At 46.3% G+C, this 24146-nt stretch overlaps 1 protein-coding gene and 1 long non-coding RNA gene across 3 annotated transcripts in view; one reads left to right on the top strand and one right to left on the bottom strand.

The window, feature by feature from the left end:
• LOC118521277 (uncharacterized) overlaps positions 1-2817 on the top strand; it is a 35585-nt gene extending 32768 nt beyond the window's left edge. The window contains exon 3 of the long non-coding RNA XR_013442897.1: positions 1913-2817. This is a non-coding gene — a long non-coding RNA (uncharacterized LOC118521277). The remainder of the gene's footprint in view (positions 1-1912) is intronic.
• Positions 1-24146, bottom strand: part of TBXAS1 (thromboxane A synthase 1) — a 157787-nt gene that overhangs the window by 56193 nt on the left and 77448 nt on the right. For both annotated transcript variants that reach the window (XM_036123789.2, XM_036065169.2), the window contains exons 5-6: positions 23059-23155; positions 12338-12454 (exon numbers count right to left, since the gene is read on the bottom strand). In XM_036123789.2, coding sequence (XP_035979682.1) covers positions 12338-12454; positions 23059-23155 — 214 coding nt within the window. The remainder of the gene's footprint in view (positions 1-12337; positions 12455-23058; positions 23156-24146) is intronic.

The following is a 24146-nucleotide window of genomic DNA, read 5'->3' as shown; positions in this document are numbered from 1 at the left end:
TCTTGTTCCATCTGAGATTTGGTAAGTGTGCCTTCTAAGCCTTCGTTCGGTTTGTCAATGTGTATCCAGGAGCAAACACAGAGCCTGTGGCCCTCCACTAGACTGCTACTTTAGGTAGCTACAGAATTGGTCAGTCATCTCGGTTTCTGGCTCTTTGGCTAGCTGTGCGTGAACCTAAGTAAATATTCAGCCGGGCAGCAACTGATCAATAAGTTGGCTGGGGAAGTTTGTCAAATGATTTGCCAAAATAGGAATGGAATTTACCTCATATGCCTATCCTGAAGTCCGCTCAAAACAGGGATGAGAATCGCTATCCTGATTTATTCTTCGTAACTCTGGGTGGACTCTTCATGACAACTGCATTCTTTTCTAAATGTTCACCCACTGTCAATTTAATAATCTCTCAGTACAAAAGTGCGTGTAAATGGGTCACTTTTAGTGGCCTCTGGGCCATCACTCTCAAAAAATCTTAGACTACCTTCGTGTTTGGAGAACTCTACTATCTCATCCACATTTCTGCAACTGCCTTCGCTGGCTATATCCTTCCATTATTTTAATAAACTTAGTGGTACAAGTGAACTCTATTTTAATAAAATCCCATATACCAAAATTTCTCTTCGATTTATTTCAGAGGAGTAAGAACGTGGTAAAAAAAGAAAAATGCTGTTCGAAAGGAAGTCTTTTTAGATATCAAGCTTACAGCTCCCTTAATGTAACAAAAATGGTGTGCAACATAAAATTAGATTTATACTCAACTCTTCAGAAGCACGCCCTCTGCATAAAGAGGGGTCCACCCGTACTCAATCCAGTCATATGCTGGACAGTGCAAAGGGGGGCTGGACCCACTGCCCACCCTTGGTTCCTCTACGAGCTTGTAACTAGAATGCTTTGTGGCTGACGGGCATGATTGTAATTTTCTACCATGCTCTGCTTGCTGTCTGTTGCACTGAATGGATGATGACATTTTTATTTGGGTTAATGTGATATGAGATGGGGCATGTAATATGAAAAATGTTTTAAGAAGCAATGCAGAGAAAATATTATAAGACAGTGGAGCATGATCTGTATGTTGGCCAATAGGCGTCATTTCAGGCTTTCTTCCTTGCATTATACACAAGAAGTTATGGAATATTCACTCTCACATGAGTTGCATACAAACAAAAGCTCTCTTTGATGGGCTTGCAATCATCTTTATACAATCCACAAGCCCAGCAGTTACTCCCCTGGATTTGCAGACAAGCAGACATGGGTGGCTTGTGCAAACACACACGCACAGATGAGCACACAATGCTATCGTCAGATCTTAATAAAAGATTCTCATTTGATTGTTACATTTCATCTTTGTAGGAGAATGAGAAATTTTTATTTTTGGTTTTTTCCCACAGCTTTCATAATGTATGGACATGATACTTATCATCAGATAAAATATTAATGTTATTAGGTTTTAAAAGAATGATTTCTTCTTGGGGATGACAGTCTAACAGCCACACCCGAGGAGAAAGGGTTCCCATTTTGCTCCTCTCACCTCTCACATGGGTTGGCTTTATTCTAGACGATGCTGAGTGTGCGGCTGGTCAGCCATTTGGAAACTAGCAGTCACCATCAAGGGTAAAGTACCACCCTCAGCCTAGGGAAGAAATTCTTCAAGGAAGGAAGGAAGTCCTTGCTCTGGACTGCTCTCTACCTGGAGTTGACTGTATTATTAAATCACCCAGTTAAAAAAAAAAAAAAAAAGGATTTTTTTTACAGACTGCCTGAGGAATTCTGAGTCAAGGTATAGACAGAGGGCAACAGAATTAATTTAACAAGGTGGAGAGAGCTTTCTGAGTGATCAAAAGAGACAACTCATGGGGTAATGACAAAGAAGGGCTAAGAAATTCTCCCGCTCATAGGCTTTCTTCTCTCCTTCTAGGTGATTCCCAGAATTTCTTCAGTGGTGTTTCCTTCTCTGAGGCTAAGATGCTGACCTTGTTAAGTAAACTTGACCCTGGGAGAGCAAATTCTCAAAGCCACTGCCAGTTGTTAGATTTCTTCTGCTTGGCACTTCTTAGTTGTGTGGCCTTGGGCAAATTGCTCAACTTCAGTGGGTCTATTTCTTCATCTGCAAAATGGGAATAATAAGACCTTCTTTGAAGAGTTGTGACAGCAATTAGAAATATGTAAAAGGCTTGGCACTAGAAGGCAGGCCAGCTGTCCTCTGGAGGACCCTCACGCTCCCAGACTGCTTTGGATGCCTGGCACCATTTTCTTTCCTCTTATTCCCATTGGATCCACCTGTTCTTGTCTCACCATGTTATCATTAGTTCTTTGTCTCTCTCCCTTCATCTGTACCTCCCCATCGACTACTCTAATTCAGGCTTTGCCACCTGTCACCTGGAATGTGGCTGTCATCCTGCTTCTCGAGAACAAAGAAGCGTAAGCATCTTTGTAGTCTCAGTACTTTGTATAGTGCCAGACATATAGGTGGACTAAAAAACAATTTTCAAAGAGCTTCCTAGCCCTCTTTCTTTTCACTTTCAATCCATTCTGTGCTCAGTCACCAGATTGGTCTAATGAAAATACTTGTGGGGACACTGATTGAAGGACATAGAACAAGCTTGTTATCCTATTTTCCAAAGCCCACTAACAACTGAATCCTGCCAATAACCATGTGAATAAGCTTAGATTTTCCCCCAGTCAAGACTTCAGATGAGATCACAGCCCAGGCCGACAGTTTGACGACTACATGCAGAGACCCTGAAACAGAGGTGCCTGGCAAAGCTATGCCAGATTCCTGACCCCCAGACACCATGAGCTAATAAAGTTTTGTTGTTTTAAGCTGCTAAGTTTTGGGGTAATTTGTTACACAGCAATGGGTAACTAACTAATATACTTTCAATGTCACCCTCTTGTGGCAACTCTTGTGTGTTGTCATGTATTATTGAAGTTTTCAGTATTTGTTCTATCAGGAATGAGTTCACTGCAACACATGCAGTTGCATCTCTAGAAATATCTATGCGATGACAGGTTGACTGAATGTTCCTTGAGGGCCTTGACATAGAAGGAATGTTAATTGATCGAAGAGCTCTTTCTGTCTGAGCACGAATGCAGTGCAGTTTCCTGGGCGCTGGCTCTGTGTGAAAGATCTGGTGCCCATGCTCGTTCTACCTCTTACTTTGGGCAAGTCATTTGAGTTTCTCTGAACTGGGGTCCTCACCCCCAAACGAGGGGCCAATTGCAGTGCACTATAAAGTCCCTTTCCATGGACATTCTAGGATCTGAATGAGGTCACTAAGCAACAGATTGAGACAGTTACTTAGGGACCATGGAAAGAGCAGGCAACTTCCTAGTTTGGCAGAGTGAAGAGTTGGATGCATGAGCCTCTCTACTTGCTCCAACACATCCCAAGACCCCGTAAGAAAGTCTTATTATATCTCTTTCATGCATTGACTTCAGAATTACATAAAGACCTAAATCTGGTTATTTTTATGTTTCAATAATTTAGTAAAAGTGAAAATTAGAAATTCAGATCCTCTGACTCCTGGTTTGTTGCTTTTGCCTCCACATTCCCTTTGTTCCTCAGTCAACTGACTTCTAGGTTATAATTTCACTTAATGCAGCTCTGATGCCATGAACTTGGAAAACAAACAAACACCATTAAACCCTTGGCGCCCCCTGGAACTTTGGAGAACAGAGTCAGCCCGAAGGCTCCTGAGCAGGGAGAGGGAAAGAGAAGGTCCCTTCTGCATTATCTCGTACTTCTAAACTGAGATGCCCCCCACACTTTGATGGTGTAAAGGCAGGGTGACTCATGGTCTACATATGAAGAGGGATTCAGAAAAGAGCCTGAGCAGAGGGCCCCACCCTAAGATGAAAATGTGGCTCCCGGGAGCTGTGTCCCCCCGCCCCCCCTCCCCCCACCCCAGGGCCATGGAAAGTGGAGACTCCAAAGGTATGACTTGCAGCTGTCCTCATCTGTTCCGGAAGTGTCTGTCGCAGGATCTAGGGGGAAGTCTCGCATCCTGCAGGCTAAATGGCTGAAACCCCTTTCCTTACTCCCACACTTTCAAGTACTTAATAGCTCCTCGCCCTCCAGTGAAGCTCACACCAAACACTCCCCCGGCACAGAACTCTCTGTGCCTCAACCTACTTTTCCAGTTTTCTCTCACTAATCCCTTACATGTACCCTGTGTTCCAGCCAATTTGTACTCCTCTATTCCCTGAACACATCCTGTACTTTTCGTCCAGATGCCTTTGTTCCCGTAGCTCATTCTACTTGCAGTGCACCTCCTCCCTCTGTCAAAGCTCAGTAAAATCTTCAGGACTCGCTTCCAATGCTATCCCCTGCCCCCAAAGTGGCTTCTGATGCTCGAAAGAAGACGTGAACTCTGTCACCGTTTTCCACTACTCGGTAATAACGTAGGATTTGTGCACTTTGTTGCCCTTGTACATTAAACACCCCCTTAAAGACAGGGACTAATAAATCTTCATTGAATTTTATGAATTTAATGTTTCATTCTATTTGGCACTCTTAGACCTGTGGGCAATGTTGTTTTGGAACTGATGTCAGAGGGGGATTTTCTGAATAAATAAAGAGTCAGCTAATGGGGATGGGAGATGGTATTTAAACATATTGTTGACTTCAAAAATAATAAAAAATAATACCTTAAAGTGCTTTAAATGGGTGGCTAACAAATGTAAAATTAATACCAGTTAACAAAACTTATTACCTCCTTTTGCCACCCAGATATTAGAAACATCCACGACTTATTTTTATGCAGAATTTCCTGCTGATAAGTATCAGCTCTAGCCATCTAGGTGAATAATCAAGTGTCATTTCTAATAAGTCAGTGGTTCCTGTCAAGAGTTGTGACCAATGAGAACTCACCCCGATGAGGAGGTGGCTGCTGGGGTTGCCCAGCAACAGCCCAGCTGGGAGGCACACTTAGATGCTCGCTTAGATTTAACCAGTGGCAAGTCAGAGTGACATTATGAGTCTGGCAAAGGAAAGCCAAATTGTAACCCAGGATGGGGTACCCGTGATGAGGAGTGTGGTTTTTTTTTTTAAATGCAAACGGAAAAGGAACATTTTAACCAGAATTTAAACAGTCCATCATTATACCAATTTTAATTAGGAGATTAGGTGTCAGTGGAATACAACTGTGTCGAAGGATAATGGTCCCTTGCTGCTAGAGAAATACCCAGACATTCTGGAAAATGGGCAACTGGTCAGGCAGAGACAATGTATTTTTGGGCTCCAAAGTATTTATTACCACAGCCACACTTGGCTGTAATGACTTTCATTTTTATTGTTCGGAAGGATTAAGAAATAAAAGCAAATATTAAAAATAGACTGCTGGAGGCTCGTGCAGCCGAGAGAGAGCTGCTTACTGCAACATTACTGGGAGAGCGGGTTCTGTTCTAGAAGCCCTCGTGCACAATCGTCTGAAGAGTGTACAGTGAAAATTTAAAGGCCAAGCCAAACCGTGATGAAGACTGTAACCCTGCGAAGACTTTTGCACTGAAATGATCGCAGCTATGCATTTACTCATAAGCTGGCTATATCAACTTAAATTTTTTAAAATTGTAGTCATTCTGGAGTAATATGTCTTCTCCAAGGCAGGAAAGGCCTAGAGGGAATAATAACCACATCTGTCTCCGCCTTTAAGATTCATATATTATTGACTGTGCCTTTCTGACAGGAAACATCTGGATGAAAGTGAAAAATTAGGCAGAGCGCTGGATTCTTGGCGACTGTGAGAGACACCAGCCTTCCCTGTCAGTCTGGCTTTTCTTTAACTGAGTCCCTATGCCCAGAGATATGATTGGCTCATTTGCTGCTGAGTGACACGACCAGCCAGGCTCAGCCTCTCCTGTGTGAAGCTTCCAGCTCTCCTGTGTCTGCTCAGCGGGTCACCATCAGCTTAGTGATGTGGGTGAATGAGGAAATCCCATTCCTTCTCTTGTGCTTTGAGGACTGAGAAGACACGAGCCACCATATTGGGTAGGATCCATGGTCCATCCAGTCTGGAGCCTGGCCTCTGCTAGAGGCACTTAAAAATGGCGTCCCCCATGGACCACCAAAGTCACAGTGCCCTGTGGCCTCATTTCTCCCAGTTGCTGGCTTTGACATTAACGACCCGTGTTTTCACCTACTAAAAACTTATGTGAGCCCAGAACAAACAAGGTTAAACAGATTTCTTCACTGCAGACTCTCCCAACCCATTCATATACTAAGGTACATAGCTAATCTCTCAGAAGATGGTTGTCAGGGGTGCTTGGGTGGCTTAGTCGGTTAAGTGTCTGACTTCAGCTCAGGTCCTGATCTCAGGGTCCTGGGATCGAGTCCTGCTTCTAGCTCCCCACTCAGCAGGGAGTCCGCTACTCCCTTTCCCTCTCCCTCTGCCCCTCCTCCTGCTTGTGCTCTCTCTGTCTCTCAAATAAATAAATAAAATAAAATAAAAAAGAAGATGATTGGCAATATTTTACGGAATTGTATGACCATGGGCCTTTTCAGACCTCAACAATTTTAAGTCCTTTTCCTTGGTAGTAATTCATAGCTTGAAAGTTCATTATCATGTAAGTACAGTTTTGATGCTTTCCTCTTAAGTGTATTATTTTCTTCCTGGTTACACTGAAAGTTAGCTGCCACTTTTGTGCTGACTTACATAGTCTTAGAAGAGTCTTAGAAACTTACTCTAATTGACTTAATATTTGTAAAATCAGAAGAGCTTAGAGGAATTTACAAATGTGTAGATTGCACGGTATGCTCCCTCTTTCAGATGAATGATAAAATTTAAAAATAAAATTAGTGCTAACCTGGGTCCCCAGGGATTCCCCATTATTTATATTTTTCCCTCAGAGAGAATTAATTTAGCTCCAGTTTTGTTTCCTAAAATTAAATCTATTTACTTTCTGACCCATAATAAAGTTTTATACAACCCCAGGGTTACTCGTTAATAGTCTTTGGTAGAGAATCTAGCATAAGACTCTAAAAATCTCAATAAATCTACTGGTTGCCCTTTTTAAAAAATTCTCTTTTAGGGGACAGGGCGAACACTCTGGCAGGTCAACTGGGCAAAATATTTCCTAATAAAAACAAAAAATCCATCATTTTCCCAGCAGCGCTCAGGAATCCTGTAACATAGACCTCAATAGCTTGGCTGTCACTGGACTATGATTTCGGTGGTCTCTTTTTCTGGAATGAGGAATGCAGCAACCAGATTTTCACCAGTGCCTTATCTTTCTACGTCATCCCAAATATGAAGCCAAAACCCAGTTTTATTTTATTTTATTTTATTTTATTTTATTTTTTTTTAAGATTTTATTTACTTATTTGAGACAGAGAGAATGAGAGAGAGAGAGAGAGCACATGAGAGGGGGGAGGGTCAGAGGGAGAAGCAGGCTCCCTGCCGAGCAGGGAGCCCGATGCGGGACTCGATCCAGGGACTCCAGGATCATGACCTGAGCCGAAGGCAGTCGCTTAACCAACTGAGCCACCCAGGCGCCCAACCCAGTTTTATTTTAAATAAAAAATACGGCTTTGTGATTTAATGCTGATTTTAAAGTAACTTTCAAGCATTGCTGACACGGCTGTCTAATATGTACATGGATAAAGACAGGGCCATCTCGGCCCTTTGAATATTAATGACACTTCCAGACACAGGTAGGAGAGGGCGTAGACTGCCAAGGTGCTAATGGAAACAAGCTGCAGAATTCCAAGGGAAAACAAATCTTTATTTCAAGAATAAATTCTGAAGTTTGATAACAGAAGTCCCCAAGCTATTTATGAATTCAGCAAGGAATGGAGATATTGATATTTCAAAGCTATTTCGGGGGAGGACGGACTCAGGTGTCCATAATCGAGGGGAGGGCAGGCTCGGGTCTGTTGTCCAAGCTTCTCTCGTCGTTTCTGCCTCCTCCACCCCGTGTCCCTGTGTGCCTCACTCTCCTCTCTCTGTCTTTGGGAACTGCTTTTTCTATTTCTGCATGTATATACCTGTGACTCTCCAAAGAGAAAGCCAATGATGTGCCTCATCCCCTTATTTAGCTTTTCCTTGATAAAATTATTCCCTTTTGTTTTACTTTTATCTTTGTCTTAACATATATCCTTCAGTAGAAAGCTTCCCGGCTCTTTGATTCTCCATCTGTCCATCCACCCACCTACCCATCCATCCATCCATCCATCCATTCATCCAGCAAATCATCACTGAGTACACATTATGTGCCTATTGCTATGCAGTTAATGATAGAGAAAAGAGGAGTAAATGGGCTATTAGCCGGCAGTAAAGCTACAGAGAAAAACAGAGCAGGGAAGGGGAGACAAGTTTCTGGGGCTCAGCTCCTGCAAGGCTGGGGATACCCCGGGTCTCTGATGGTCAGGTGAGGGACCAAGAGGAAGACTCACACCAGTGCTTTCCACTCTGACTCTTACCAGAATTATGGCAGGGACCTTGCAAAACATACAGATTCTCAGTCACCTGTAGAAGGTCTCATTCTGAGGTCCTAGAGTGGCTAGAATTATGTATTTTAACAAGGATTCTAGGTGATTCTGGTGCAACCCTTGGTCACATAGGGTTTGAGCACCAGTGACCTAGAGAGCAAAGGGCAATGGGTGGTTAAAGACCAAAGAAGCATCTAGAAACCTAGAGGGTCACTTAGGCTGGGGGAGGAGGTAGTCAGGGGCACTAAGACTGGCACCCTGCCCTCCCTCCCTCCCCCCCTCACCCATCTTCCACAGGGTAGCAACTAGCCCTTGTCATAGCCTCCACCCTGTCTGTACTTTGGTGCAGAGTGATGCTCTGTGCTCAGAGTCCCAAACCTTGCTCTTCAGATTCCAAGGGAAGCTGCCTGTAGAATTAGAAAATTCTTTTCTTAGAATTAGAAATTCTAAGATTAGAATTTCTAAAATTCTAAATTAGAAAAATCTTTTCTTTCCCAAGAATGTTTAGCTTCCAAGACCACTGTCTCAATAGGGCTTGAGAAAGCCTGATGTGCGTGCAGGTCAAAACTGAGCACCGACCTCCTGATTCTGGAAGGCATTCCCCTGCCTCCTTCTGAAGCAACATGCACCACTGATTCAGTGCAAGAAGGAAGACCACAGGGGACATGATTTGTAGGGTACAACACACACAGACATTGCTTGAATGTTTGAAAATATTATCTTTGTCACATAGTTTTCTGTGCTGGTGTTCCTTTCTACCTAAGCAACATTTAACACCTTTGGCTGCTCCTTCCTCCTTGAAATACATTTCCCTTCCACATTCTCCTGGACTTCTATTGCAGGCTGCTCTTCTTGAGTCTTACTCGTAGGTCTCTCCTCCGCCGCTCACTTGAATATGGTTCTCACCACCACGCTCTTCTCTTCCTGTACTGCACGCACGCTGGGCGTGACCTTGCCATGTCTGTTTTGGATGACCATCTTTCCTGCCCTCTCTCTTGAGCTCCTGACCTGCAGTCAACTACTTCCTGACATATCTATTTAGATGCCCCCTCCCACCCAAGAACCTCAAACTCACCCAGTCTAAACGCCCCAGAGGTGGGGAGAGAGGTGACTATTGCTGCCACTGGAATGGCATCCTTTCTAATGGAAACCCCAGAACTTAAATTCAACTATATTGAGTGGGAAGATTTTTCAATAGAGTTAAGTTTACGGGTAGTATATGTTAAGTAATGGGGTAGAACTGAAGCAAAACCCAGGGAATCTGGTCTATGAAATTTCTCCCTCCTCCCTTCCCCTCTTCCCTACTCCTTCACGTCATATATGACCTCCCGCTTTCCCCTAGGTACCTTAGTGCAATAAACCACTTGGAGGAACTCTATTTTCTGCAACGAATCCAAAGCATTTTCTCCTTCTGAACCTAGGAGCACTGAATTTGTTTGGGAAACGACATTCTATCAGTTTTTGGAGTATACCCTATAGAGTGCTAAAGAAATCTAGACCTTGAAAAAAGACCCAGATTTATTATTTTTTTCCCCAAAGAAACAGCTCAAATCTGTCGAGAAAAATTTCTCCCCTTTCTTGGTTACTTAAAAAAAAAAAAATCAGCTACCCTTCATCAATTTCTTTTCAACAAGTGCTGAGATTCTGCATCTGCCGTGCTGCCCGAAACCACTGTTTACTCGTGATCAAAGAAATTTGCTGCGACATGTTTGAGCTAGTGACGTCGACCCTCGGTTTACCTACTTCTCTTCCCCACCCCTCTTTTCGGCTACCTCAACATTTTAGTGACTGCCTGTAATAAAGGTGACACTCCCCCCACCTTGTCTGGGTGGTCATCCTACTGCTTTGCAGTTTTTAAAGAAGCAGGCCCTTCCTTGGAACAGATCCTCACCCGAAATCTCGGTATGTAGCACAGCGAAGCGTGGAGCGGGGCCCGTTCCTCCAGCTGAAGCGAGACCGCCCGTCCTTGTGTTTCCCTGAGGGGATCTTACCCAGCGCTGGCTTCACATGGGAATCACCTGGGGAGCCGCAAAGCCCCTCAGACCCGGGCTGCCTTCCAAACCAGACCGATTTAATCAGAACTGGTCGACGTGGGCCTCAGTCCTGGTTTTCAAAGCTCCCAGGTGATTCGCATGTGTACCTGCGGCTGAGGAGGGCGGTGTGTCTCCTGCTCTCCGCGCCCTCCCGGGTCAGACTGGGGCCTGCGAGGAGGGAACCGAGCGTGCGTGGGCAGCCCTACTAGGATCTGGGTCCGTTCTCATGCTGCCGTGTCCCATCTGGGTGAAGCAGTGGCAGGCCCACGTGACCAGATGGTGGAGCGACGTTTCTCAAAGGGCTTTACAGGTAAGAAAGGAGAAATGTGTACTTCCTCTGTGTGAAACGTGTTTCCATACCTTAGTAGCTTCCAGACTTGGGCAGAAAAGACAGAAGTGCTGCTTCTGATCCCCCTAGGTTTCCACAGAGGCCCCGTTTGCTACCCTTTCCTTCCCCCCGCCGTCCAGATGGCCCCTGGGACGGTCCTAAGGAGCCTTAGAACAATGTTTGAAAATCACACGAAGGTAAGAGAGGCGAAGCATATTCTGGAGCTGGATTAAGATGTTGGCTGTGCCACTTAACAAGCTGTGTGACATGGAGCGTGTTACTTAATCTCTCTGTGCCTCAGTTTCCTTCCCTGTGCAGTGAGGGTGACCCTAATAGTACTGACCTCCCAGGGATGTGGTGGAGATGAAGTGTGGTGAGACAGAGGGCACAGAGAAGAGCTCAGTGAGTTTCAGCTGGTGCCTACAGGCCGAGCTCACCCGCCGCCCTCCAACACCAAACCTCACCAAACGTGGGCAGGATCACTGGTTTCTGAGCGCATTTTATTGGATGGGATTAATTACGAAGTATGGGACCTCTCCCCTTCTGGGGGACTTCCCAAGATTTATAGGAATTAAACAGGACTGTATGGGTGAGCATCTTGAGTTTAAGAGTAGCTTTCATTTCTTGACCTGAAGACAGACTGCTCGGAGCCCAGGCTGTCTGGAACAGCTAGACATGGTGGATGGCTCTGGAAGGATGCTTCTTCTGGAGTTGCCCAGGTACTTGGGACTCTGAGTCAGTCCCTGAGCACTTCACATCAGAAGGGCTCAAGTGCTCGGTCCCCCAAATGCTTGCAGAATTCAGGCCAAACACCAAAGCCGGACCAGCAATTGGTGAAGATCATGTGTGATGGAACTTGGCCGAGAGGCAGGACCAAGGGCCGGAAGAAAAGGGTGGGTCTCTGGGTGGGGGAAAGAGGGAGCCCAGGGTTTTAAAGAGCTGGCAGCATGTTGTGTTCCTATCCCACTGACGCGGCCTCCAAGGTTACCCTGGGCATGCCTGTGTGCCTGGCGTTCACTCCTCCCCCGCGGTCCACGGCCCTCTCTTCCCTCCTTCAGACTGGATCCACAGCTTACCTTTGTTTCAAGGGGTTCTCTGGTTCCTCCCTATGGAAAAGGTGTTTCACCTGGGAGTTTATTAGAAATGCAGAATCTCAGCCCCCCTCCCCCCAAGATCTGCTGAATCAGAATCTGCATTTTAACAAGATCCCCAGGCGATCCATCAGACATGGAAGGAGGAGAGGCACGGCTCCCGTTTTCTCCTGGGTGGCCTCAAAGTGCCCGGGGCAGAGTCTTGGGACCTCGCAGAAGTGGCAGACGCACTTGTACACTCATAATTGTTTTGTGGCAACTGGAGATGGGGGAGCCTGAGGAAGTGGAACCCACTCCAGTACACTCCCCTGGGCTTTTTTGCGTCCTAGGGAGGTTTGAAGGCCCCTGTGGGCAGGGCATTTTAAAGTGCCGCGTGGACAAGGGGTGCCACGGAAACCCGCTCTCCATCATGATTTGGAGAGAAGGAACCGTAAGGGGTGAGTCTGCATTTCCTGCATCTTACCTTATTCAGCTTTTCAGGACTGAAAGCCGAAGTCAGCACACTTCTGACCTCTTCCCATCTTCTGTCACGTAAAAACAGGATGCTGTCCATTACTGGTTTGGACTCCAAACCCGACACCTGAGAGAAACAAGCAGAAGATTAGGACACGAGGGAGGCAAAGCCACCTTGGTGACAATACGGGTCTATGACAAACACTCTGGTTAAAGTCCACCAAACTAGAAGAATTCTCTCACAAGGATATGGAGGAAGCATGTAAAGGCTCACAGATAATGGTCCAAAGATTCATGGCTGAGGGCCCGGGGGCAGCAAATGGGTAGGCTCTGCTGACCCACTTCTACCCTCTTACAATGCGGTCCTCACCATACAAGTGACTCAGCGGCTTCTATGGGTCCTGCCGCCCCCCTGCGGAGCGAGAGTTCCCTGAGGACCACACAGAAGGCTTCTTGGAGTTGGGCTCATCTTTCCTGGGATTGAGGTTCATGTCTGAACTTGGTGGCAAGAGGTTTTGTGTGGCTGGATTGGTTACGTTGGGCCGGGAGATGACAGACTCGTGTCTCTGGCTCTTTGGGGACACGGGTGTGGAGGGGGAGAGAACATGGGGAGTGTGGAGGGAAGGACAGGGAAAAGCAAGAGAATCTTTCAGAAGTACGTCTCAACAGAGCTGCTTCGAAGACGACTCCTTCACTGTGTTTCTGGGTTCTTCTATTCATTCATTTTTCTCATTCAGCAAACATTTGTTGGGTCTCATGTGCAAGGAGTTGGCTACACAGTGTCGAATAAAGAAGGCATTGCAGTGGCCCTCAAGGAGCTGACAGTCTCTTGGGGATGCAGACAGGAAGCCCCTACACTAACAAATATGCGTGTTATGAGAGAGAAGTAGAGCCAGGTGAGAGAATGATAGGCCTAACTGGCCAGGAAGGTGGCTCTGAGGGGAGCTGTTCAAACTGAGTCTGAAAGCACGCAAAACATGAAAGCCGCACAACACTCCTCACCCTTCTTCCCAGGCCATTCTGTTCCATTTTGAAAGCAGCTACTCCTACCTGGTCATCCAAACTGGGGTCCTACAAGCTGGTCGGAGTGCCCCTAGACCCAGGGCGCCAGAGTACAGGAAGGCAGGGGGATTGGAAGACCAAGCACTCTCTGGCACCTTGTTTGATGGACACTTTCACTATTTCTTTTCACTGTTTTTGAGTTGAAATATGAAGCCAGCCATCATAATTCAAAAGCCTGGTAAAAACTCGTGTTTAGAGGAAAATTATAATTTTCTGATAAAATATGAACATTCAAAATAAGCTATAAAACGTAACTGCAAAGTAACTAGGGGGGATTTAATTATATAGTAGAATGAAGCTGCTGAGATATTTTTCTGCAGAGAAATCCCTCTCCCTATTTAGAATGAAATTCTTTAGGAGTGCCGTGGTCACTATACAGAATTGTACTTTTATGGAATTTTGGGAACATGACCCATTTGTTTGGGTTCCAGAGTCAAAGGAGGAAATGGTACATTATGTAAATTTGCATATTGGCAAACACCCAGTCCTGGGCCACGCTACATGTAATAAAGCATTTCAGTGCAAGGAGAGCTGGGTGGTGGTTTATGGGGTTCTGACGGAACAGAATATATTAGAGGTAAGAGTCATGGTTGATTGGATCTTGCATCTGTCCTTCAGACCTAAGGATTGGATCCATGAGATTTTTTTAATCTTGCACCCAGAGGACAGATCTAATCTTCCACGTAATACGTCAGCGTTGTCCTCAAATATCTTCCTCATCAGCCTGCCATGCCAACACTCTCCTCTCAGCCTACAGCTGCCATTAGAATTCTCCATTTCGTGATGGGAAATTTCAGGGCATTGGTTAGAGTCGTGTTTTCGTTTCTAGAGATGACACTGTGAGAGGGAGAGCAGCTGATTGGTCCCTTCAGAGGAGTGGTGGGGTGATGAGGGGACAGGCCATAACCAGCCATGAAATCAAGGTAGCGGATGGCAAACAGCATTTTAGAAAAGAAAAGCTAAGGGAAACAAGGAATAGAACAGTGTAGAAGATACTCTGAGGAGCATTTCAAAGTAAGAATAAGTATTTTGTTTTCAAGATAGGGGTGTGTGTGTGTGTGTGTAAGAAAGAGCATGTGAGAGTGTATGTGTGTGGGAGAGTGTGTGGGTGTGTATTCTGTGTCATAATGTGAAATGTGTTTTTACACAGTCAAAAAATTTCCAAAAGCCTACTCTAACCTAAACCCCAAAACTGGGAGTTTTCCCCCTCCCTCGACTAAAATCCTGCCAGTTGCGGAGTTACCAAGCTGTGACCATTTATTGAGCACTATTAGGTGCCAGGTTCTATGTCAGCACCGAAACTATCAAGACAAAGAATGGAATCCTTGCCCTCAAAGGAGCTCACAGTTGACTTGGAGGGTGGGAATGGGGTGGTTTACAACCAGTATATGTTGATCTTACCGCTAACAAAGTGCTTTTCACATCATTTCCTTAATCTTGGGGTGATTCTCCAGGAATTATGAAAACACTGCTTTGGCAAGCCGCAAATGTTCAATAGTGGCCTTGTGGCCAAGTTCCCCTGGGACAGCTGAATGTGCTTGTCTTTTCCATTAAGATCTCTTAAAATGGAGTCTAGCTTCTTATTAGGCCCGCCAAGCATAAGCTTTAAACTTTGAAGAACCACACCATCCGGAGGAACGAGTTATTAAAGCAAACCAACACCTCAGCATTCCGTGTTCCCAGGAAGAGAGCACCATGCATTGGGGGTTGAGCGTGGGCCAGACCCGTGGCCTGAGAGAGCCACACGAGAACCACCAACTCTTTCTGGAAAATGCTGCGAAATGCAAAATGCATGCAGTGCATGTTTTTGCTATCACTGAGCAGGTGTGTCATGATGAAAAATGTGTAAGAGGCCTAATAGAATATGAAGCTGGAGCCCTCCCCGCCCCACCAAAAAAAGGTTTCTTGTGTCCTGGCACCTGCAAGAACGTTGACTTAAGATGTGTATGATCTCTGTGATGCCTTGGCAGGGCAGTCAGCAATCCTCCAACAGCCACACAGGGCTGCAGGCAATCTACAGAGGGAGGTGCTTCTGAAGACTCCAAGGTACTGTTACAGATCTCCGGTCATGAGGCCAGTGTTGCCAACCCGTTCACTGTAAAGTATGTCAGGTACGCTGCAAAAATATGAATATCAAAGTGTGCCACGATCACAAGATGCTGGGCCCGCGGTTGCAAACTTTCGAATTCTCACACAACCTTGCCCAGATGAGGAAGCTCTACGGCACCACCTCTTTCTCTCCTCATCTGCGTCCGTGAAACCTCTTGCTCGGCCCCTTATTATATGACTCAACAAAAGCTCTAGAATTCTCTCACCTGGATAAGCCCCAATTCTATACCTGAAAACATGTTATTTTCACCATATGACGATTGCTATCCGGCTGGACAAAGATTTCAAACAAACAGCTTGGATTTGGTGCTTTGATGTAGAAAAAGTGTTCTGTCCCCACTGGGGAGTTTTTATCCATTCACTCTTGGCCAGTAGAAAATGACCCTAAGGGACACACTTTGGTCCCTCGCTCTGCCTTAGACTGGGACTGGTCTAGGGGGCTGGCTTAGGGGGCGCAGCCCAGATCAGCCTCCATCTGCCAACTCGGCGTCAGCTGCTGGAAGGAAGGGGACCTCTTTTAATTTGGACAAAGTCCTGATATGGGCGCTGGTGGCCCTGTCTGATATAGTTCCTAGAACTTTATCCACCAAAGAGGAGGAAACCACAGGCTTGGAACTGTGTTTCTGTGAGCCCTATACCCCACAGCGCGGGCTCCTCCTGACTGGGGGAGGGGTCCGGGGGGCTTGTGAAGTCGTCGGAGGAACACCTTCAAAAGCTCCCAGCAGTTCCTTGACAGAAACAGTGTTAAGGAGAGACAGGTATTCTGGATATAGCACCTGTCACGCTTGACTGGGAGAAGAAATTCTCCCGGTGGGCCCTGAGAGGGACCCTTGCATCTGAAGCTCAAAACGGCTCTCTGGGATGCTGGCGGGATGCCATGGTTTACCCACTGGCGCTGACTGCCCCCTGCACTGGGAGCCAAACACACCTGGTGGTTAGTTCTTCTGACGCTCATACTTGATGCAAGAGGAAAGAGGCTCAGAGAAGTTGAAGGACTGGTCCATGTCACTCAGCTAATAAAAGGCAGGAAATCCAGAATCTGATTTCATTTCTTTAAGCCATGTGCCTTTCACCATACCGCTGGGCCATGGCTTGTAGAAGGTGGGGGAGAATGGGAAGAAACTGGGTGTTATTAAAAGAGATTGGGGCAATGGAGGAGCACGAGGGTCAGGACTCACGGGCACGGTGACTTGACTTCATGAGATGTTCAGGAATACAACTACTGAGACACCAGAATTGCTTCTGTGGCTTATTGACTCTTCTCTCCCCCAAATTCTAGATATTAATCTCTTGGTTTACACACTTGTTTCTACTTCTGCCACCACAAAAGTTAAAGAAAGGAGGTATAAATACAAGAACAAGATTTTACTTCGTCTTTTTTGAAAAATGTAAAGATGGCTTCCTGTCGAAGCAAGGGTCTAGTAAGACATGAAATATGAAATCATTTTCAGCAAGATTTTGAAGTTTTAAAAAGTTCTGCAGGGCACTGAGAGAAGAGAATTTGAGCATTGAAATCAATACCACTTAGCACTATTCCTACCTTCCTCAGGCTTCATCATGCACTCAGCACCTTTAAAAATGTTAGAGTTCACACTTACCAAGTTGAAAACATGAAGCTAAGTGTATTTCACAGATCAAATGCACTTCCCTGGGCCTGGCTTTTTCAGGACCAGCCACGTCCAGACCTGAGAAAAGCAGGTGAAAGGGGAGGCCTACAGGGGGTGGGCATCCCATTGTGGGTGTCACTTGGGAACTTCCCATGGGCAGCCCATCCCAGGATGAGACACTCCCAGCTCAGGCTAGAGGGTTTCCGGTGCATAGCACAGTGTGTCATAGAAGTCAGGGCGTCCTGGCTCAAAATAGGGCTCAGGCAAATGAGATTGCACACATCTGTTTCTGGCTTTTGGCGGTCTGGGTTTTACGTATGAATTTCTGCCTTGCTCAGAGCTGTGGACCAATCATGTGCACTGACTCTTCTCAAGAAAGACAAAGCTACTAAGTGAAATAGGTTGGCCAGAGAAAGACAAATACCATATGATTTCACTCATATGTGGAATTTAAGAAACAAAATAAATGAACACAGGGAAAAGGAGAGAAAGAGACAAACCAAGAAACAGACTCTTAACTACAGAGACCAATCTGATGGTTATCAGAGGGGAGGCGGGTGGGGGGATGGGGGATAGGTGATGGGGGATTAAGGAGTGCACCTGTTGTGTTGTTGTGCGGTGCCTGGGTGGCTCAGTCGGTTGGGTGTTTGACTCTTGATTTAGTCTCAGGTCATGGTCTCGGGGGCGTGGGATTGAGCCCCGCGTTGGGCTCCACACTCAGAGGGGAGTTTGCTTCTCTCCCTCTCTCTCTGTCCCTCCTCCCCCTCCCCACCACCACACACTCTCTCTAAAATAAATACATAAATCTTAAAAAAAAAAAAAGACAAAACCATAAAAGGAGTGCACTGGTGATGAGCACCAGGTGTTGTACGGAAGTGTTGAACCACGAAATCGTACACCTGAAACTACTATTACACTGTGCGTTAACTACCTGGGATTTAAAACTTAAACCCACAAAGCTGAAAAGAGCGCTCAGGGTTTGACATTCTCACAGCGTAAATCTTACTGCTCACATTTGAAAACCTGAATGTTTTCATTTACTGGACGTTTTATTTAAGGGAAAGGGAATCAGAAATTCTAGAGGAGCAAGTTTCCCAAAGCTGTCACCAGCTGGAGGTGTAGGGGCCCATTTGATGGCAAACCCATGGAGCGCCCCCCCCCCCAGCTCCGTGGACCCCGCAGGCAGGCCCCCAGGGCCCCAGCACAGCTGGCCCGCTCCACCTGGAGCCCCGGTCAGAGCTTTCCAAGCTGATGCGCTCTGTCAGGAGCCCACACGCTCCTGTTCTCTGGGACGGGGCACTGCAGCAGATGCTGGGGGTGATAAGGTTTTCAGTGACTCATTTGCCTCAGAACTTTCATAATCTTTGCCAGCAGCCAAAGCTTGTGGTTTCACAGGGAAACCAATGATGCCCATGTGCGTGTGGGCAGAGGCAGCAGTGCGGCAACCCAGGCCCTTGGGTCTCCATGATTCTGGATAAAACCATTCACCGAATCCATTACGTGGCTATAGGTGCGACTCTCGTGAGGCAGTGGTGGGGCTGGACCTGTGCCTGGACGGGAGACCCCCCCACCTTCCTGTGTTGCCCGTGAGGACCTGAGGGCTGGAACGCACACCCCACACACATACAACTATCACCACCTCTCACCTCTGCTCCACACGCAAGCAGCAGGACTGGGGGTGGGCAGGCCTGCGGCCTGACCCGCGCCCCATGCTGTCATTTTGGACCAGAACATAGAGCTCCTGGCAGCAGCTTAGTGATCGACCACACTGTCTCCATGCCCGCATCCAACTACACCACTCTAACACGAGCCACAGACCGCTCTACCTCTTATCAACCTTCCCACAGCTTCCCCGACTCCAGGCCCTGAGGGGAGGCCAGGAATAAGAAGTCCCACTGCTGGTTCTGACCATTTCTGTGGAGTCACGTGAGCCCAGCTCCAGTTTCCACAGATACTTAAAAAAAAAAAAAAGGCTGCCCCATGGCTTCGTTGAGTATCCGATAGCAAAGGGGAGCTAGTTAAAAATATCTAAATAAAAACCCCCAGATCCTGAGGTGCTCGGACAACTGAGGTTCTAGAAATGCGAGAAGATTGATTTGGGTTTAACGGTGAGGTGTGGCTGCAGGCCCACGAAGGTACTTCAGGAAGCGCTGAGGGCTGTGATAGCGGCCCACGGAGCCCACGTGGAGAAGGGGCAGGACGCGGCCGGGACGCCACGCGGAAGTGAGGGCCTCAAGGAAGGCGAGTGGGAAGGCGAGATACCAGAACTGCCACCCCGGGTCTGACTCACGGTATCTTCAGCCCAGGCTTCTCGAGGTGGAAAAAATATTTCACTCAACAAGTTTGAATTCAAATATTTGCTCCGTACAGATGTGTGTCAGCGAGTTCCCTGTGGTGTCACTCCACCTCCGGCCGCTCGGCTCCGTCAGTCCCTCACAGGACGCTTACAGCTCACAGCAAATTCTAGAGCCAAACCCAGCTTCCCATATCACAGCCATTCTGCACCAGGCTGTTCTGGGACACGCGTAAGTCAAGCCTGGATTTGTGAGCAGAGATGGGCTCTCACAGTTGAAAAATGAAACCATGCGTTATTTAAGTTCCTTCTCACTTAATGTATCAGACTAATATGCTGAGGTATTTTCTGTATCACAAGGGACCATTTGGTGGAAGCTTGCATGGAGTAAGCATTTAATGTTTACTGAATGAATGTATAATAAAGCTGAATTGCTGAACACTTAAGTAAACATGGCTTATTAGAGGGAAGGCAGCATGGTGTCAGTGTGAAGAAAGCACGCCTCACTAATCTCCTTGAGTTCTTTGAGCAGATAAATAAGCATATGGATAAGAGGGAACCACAGAACCCGATTTAATTTGACTTTCAAAAACCTGTGAGAAAATCCCACTCTAAAGATGGTTTTTAAAAAATTGAGTCACTAAGGATTGTTTTGTCATGAATATGGAATTGGCTTAAAGACCATAAACAAAGCTAAAGATAAATGAATACATTCCCAGATGGAAAACTATAAACATTGGGGTTTCCTAGAGATCTCATCTTTGATGGGTCTTTTTACATGTTTGTGAATGATCATAGAAGAAGTGTGGATCGAATCTCCAGGGTCAGGTAGCAGAGAATGGTTCTTCTGGGGAGGATGTTAAGTTGATGGAGATTCACTTCGGTTTGAACAAGAATATATTGGGTACTGAATAGTCATCGTGTGTTTGGGCCATGAGGTATTCAAAAGACATAGACTCTGAAGGAGCTAATAATCAAGTTAGCATGAAAGCCACACCTTTGTTTAACTGTAAATAGCAGAAGGCACCATGGGGTCAGTGATGATGATGATGTCTCTGTACGTGACAAATGCCATGAGGGTTCAGACAAGGGGAAAGGTAAATGTGGATTGAAGTAGGGAAGGCTTCTTGGAGGAGGCAGCATTTGAGGAGAGCCTTGAGGAACAGCTAGGGTTGAATGGCTGTAGGAGAAGTGGAGGGTCTTGCTGTCGACAGCAGCTAATGCACGTGGAGCGCTTGTCTCGCCTGCATAGAAGGTGGGGCTTGTCTGCGTGATCTCATTTAGCCTCACAGCAACCCAGTGAGGTCGATCAGATGCTCCTTTTCCAAAGGAGGAATGAGAGGCTTCAAGAAGGTAAATGATCTACTCCAGCTCACATGGCTAGTAAACGTGAGACCGTGAGACCCGCTGTTAGCTGCCTCCAGTTCAGCGAGTGTGGCAGCATGAGCAAAGGCACAGGGGCAGGACTCTCTAGAGCAGGTTAGAGAAAGAATGGAGGGGTCGGTCCAGCTGGAGCGACAGCCTGTCTTGGGGGAGGGTGGAGCATATGTAATGATCTAAATGACAAAGGCCCTTCAGTCTCATCTGGGGAGCTTGAACTTTATCCCCAGGGCACTGTGTGGAGTGGAAGAAGGAAAACGGAACCATATTCTGGGGATGGTAGTCTGGGAAGTAGCAAAAAGTTAATCTGGGGGATGGAAAAAGGACAGACAACTGGCTTGGAGGAGAAATTGGCTGAAGCTGAGGCAGCTTTATTTTGTGCTCCCTGCTTAAACCTGCATGCTGAGTGTATGCCTGCCCCCCAGCACATCACTTAGAGCACAGCCGTCTTCCAGGTCAGCTCTCAGGGTCTCGTGCCCTGGTGACATCCTGATGTCACATGGCTGCCACGTCCCATGTCACTGCTGGGGGGCGGGGAGGGCTCAGGTGGCTCGAGAGGTGCCTTCACCTGCTGGGACGCAGCTTGGGGGTCCGGGCCCTGTGATGCACTGGCTTCCCCCATTTCTTTAATTGACCTTCCTTACTGAGTCTGCCAGAACTGTGTGCTACATCAGACTCCGTCCCTAAGATCCCGGCAGCACATGAGAACTTCAGGGGACTCTGAACGGCAGAGAAGCAACATCACATTTGGGGAGGAACATCTAGAGGCAGCAGAGAAGTTAAGCTTCTGCAATTCCTTCAGCCACCCTGAGGAGACAGCATTAACAGGTCAGGCGGTCACCTCCTTCTAGTGGCCATGTGGTGTCTGGCATTGGGCCTGACACTCTGGGGACAGAAGATGAGCTCGTTTGGGGTGAGCAACCAACTACTCAGTGAAACCTTGATGATCAGAAATGTCACCCGAGGCAGCTGTTAATAGTGGTGGCAGTAAGGACTTGAGTTGGGAGGTGGCACGGGAAGCCCTGCTCTTCCTCCTGTTAGTCATGTGACCAGGGTTGTCACTTAACCCCTGAGTCTTAGTTTCCCTGTCTGGAAAATAGAGATTGTACCAATCTCCTAAGTTTTCATGAAATTTAATGAGAAAAAACCACTCTGGGTGGCTCAACCAGCACAGAACCCAGGAGAGCTATGCTAATATCTTTAAGACTCAGCCCCAGAGATCTATCTAATAAGCCTTCCCCTGGTCCAATCCCGGATGGCACAGCGATTCCCACTACAGCACAAGTACCAGACCATATTGTACTGGTCTCTTCGCCCGTCTGCCACTGTCACTAGACTGCAAGCTCTTTCAGGGCAAGCCCACATCTTCTATCTCTTTAAAATCAGCACCTAGACAGTGCCTGGCATATGGTGGGTGTGCGAAAGTTTGCCAAATAGCCAAGAAAAGTGAATATATTACCTACTATTCCCATAAGAATGGAAGTTGAGTTCAATTTGCCCCCCTCCCCCCAAAAAGTTGTGATTCTCTGAATTCTCATAAGCAAATGCTTATTAATTCACTTTAGAATCTTTCCAAGAATCAACATAAAGGTTATTGGTCTTCTCTGCTAGAACTCCAATCCTCCCCATCTCTGTAAAATAGGGACAACACTGACGTCTGCCTCTATCAGTCACCTCTTTCATTCTTTGGGAGTTCTTGTCAAAGATAGAAAGTAGGATATGTACTTTCTAAAAAAGATGGAATGTGCACGTTCTTTAGTGGATTGGATTGAACTGACATCGGGGAGCCCTCTTACAGGCTTCTCCTGCTACAAGAGGACGAATTTCCCTTGTAATGTTGCTTGTCTTCCCTTTCCAGCCTTAAGACTTTTATATGCTCTGGGAAAGATGTAAGCACAAGAGGCTTGAAATTTTGCCTTCCCTCTGATATTTATTAACCTTCCTCTGTCTTCTTCAGTCACTTGACCTGCACCCTCTGGATTCCTCTAGCTTTGAGCACAAGCTTTAAAAAAAAACCCTTCTGGTTTTAGCATTTTTATTAGCCAGAACTTCTCTTGAGCTTTAGCTTTCTTGAAGTCTTTCTTAAATGCAAATGCCATTCTTTTCTACCAGTCCTGCATGTCTCTTTTGAAAACCTGAATTCATTGGAGAGCTGTTTTGAGTGGAACTGATCTAAACCTGGTAAGAGACCCAATCATGTCCCTATTAGATGTGATGTGCAGTCTTTGAATCTTTGAAATGATTCCCCATTCATCCATACGCAGAGAGAAAACGACATACCATTCTGTTGGTAAAGTTATGGAAGTTCTCAACCAACACCTGCTCGATCATGTCTGGCTCAGAGATAACAATAAACATCCGGCGACCAAGATAGTACCTGGGGGAATAAGAAAATTACTTTAAAATGTGTTGTATTTATCTACCCATTTCTCCTTTCCAAAAAGAATTCACCGTGCTTAGAATGAAGGATAAAAGGAAAATAGGAAGTAAAGATGTGGAGAAGATGTAGAAATGTGTGTGCTAATCGTGAGGAATAGTATAGCTGTGATGATCTAGCATCAAGTTTCATTCCACAAACATTTCTGGAATCCTACCGTGCACCAGGCCTTGGAAATTCTGGGACAAATAAGACAGAGTCCCTGCCCCCAGGAGCTCATGGCCTGATAGAAAAGATAGATCTGTAAATATTAAGGAATTCGTAAGATCCAGTAGTAAGTAAAAATGGCAGTGGTCAGCATTGTCCATATTGTCCAAAAATGGGGAGACAGGCATTCTAGCAAAAGGAAGCCAAAACTTTTATATGTTGATCCTTGGAGAAAGTCTAAAGTGAATTAATAGATGCTGCGCAAATTTAGCAAAAATCAAACCTGCTGGTGAAGGGCTGAACATCTGGTTGCCACACCTGTGCATGAAGAAGTTCAACAGATACTTCTGACATTAATGAAGAAATGGAGGAAAGGAGCAGCCGGTCAGCTGGTGGTAGTGAACTCTGAGTGGAGGCAGCACTTGAGTACATGTCTGGTTACATTTATCTAAGTACTGGGGGCACAAAAGCAAGTAAGACCCAGTCACAGTTTTCAAGGGTCACAGAGTCTGATGGGAGTGAAAGTTAGGTAATCAGCACCCAGTGTGGCATCTGACAAGCAGGGGTAACATTGGAGGCACACCCAACTTCCCAGAGGTGGTGCTTCTCAAACTGAGTTCCAAAAGATAAGCAGGAGTTAGTTCAGTAAAGTGGGTGGCAAAGGGGGTGAGGCTATACTAGGCAGAGGAATCTGTTTGTGCAACTGTCCGGGGACAAGTCTGCTTAGGGGAACTAGGAGTGCTTGGCTACATGAAGCAAACCCATGTGGTGATGATGAATGGGT

This window comes from Halichoerus grypus, chromosome 12 (genome assembly GCF_964656455.1).
Source record: "Halichoerus grypus chromosome 12, mHalGry1.hap1.1, whole genome shotgun sequence".
NCBI classification, from domain to species: Eukaryota; Metazoa; Chordata; class Mammalia; order Carnivora; family Phocidae; genus Halichoerus; species Halichoerus grypus.
This window is presented reverse-complemented; position numbering and strand designations above follow the sequence as displayed.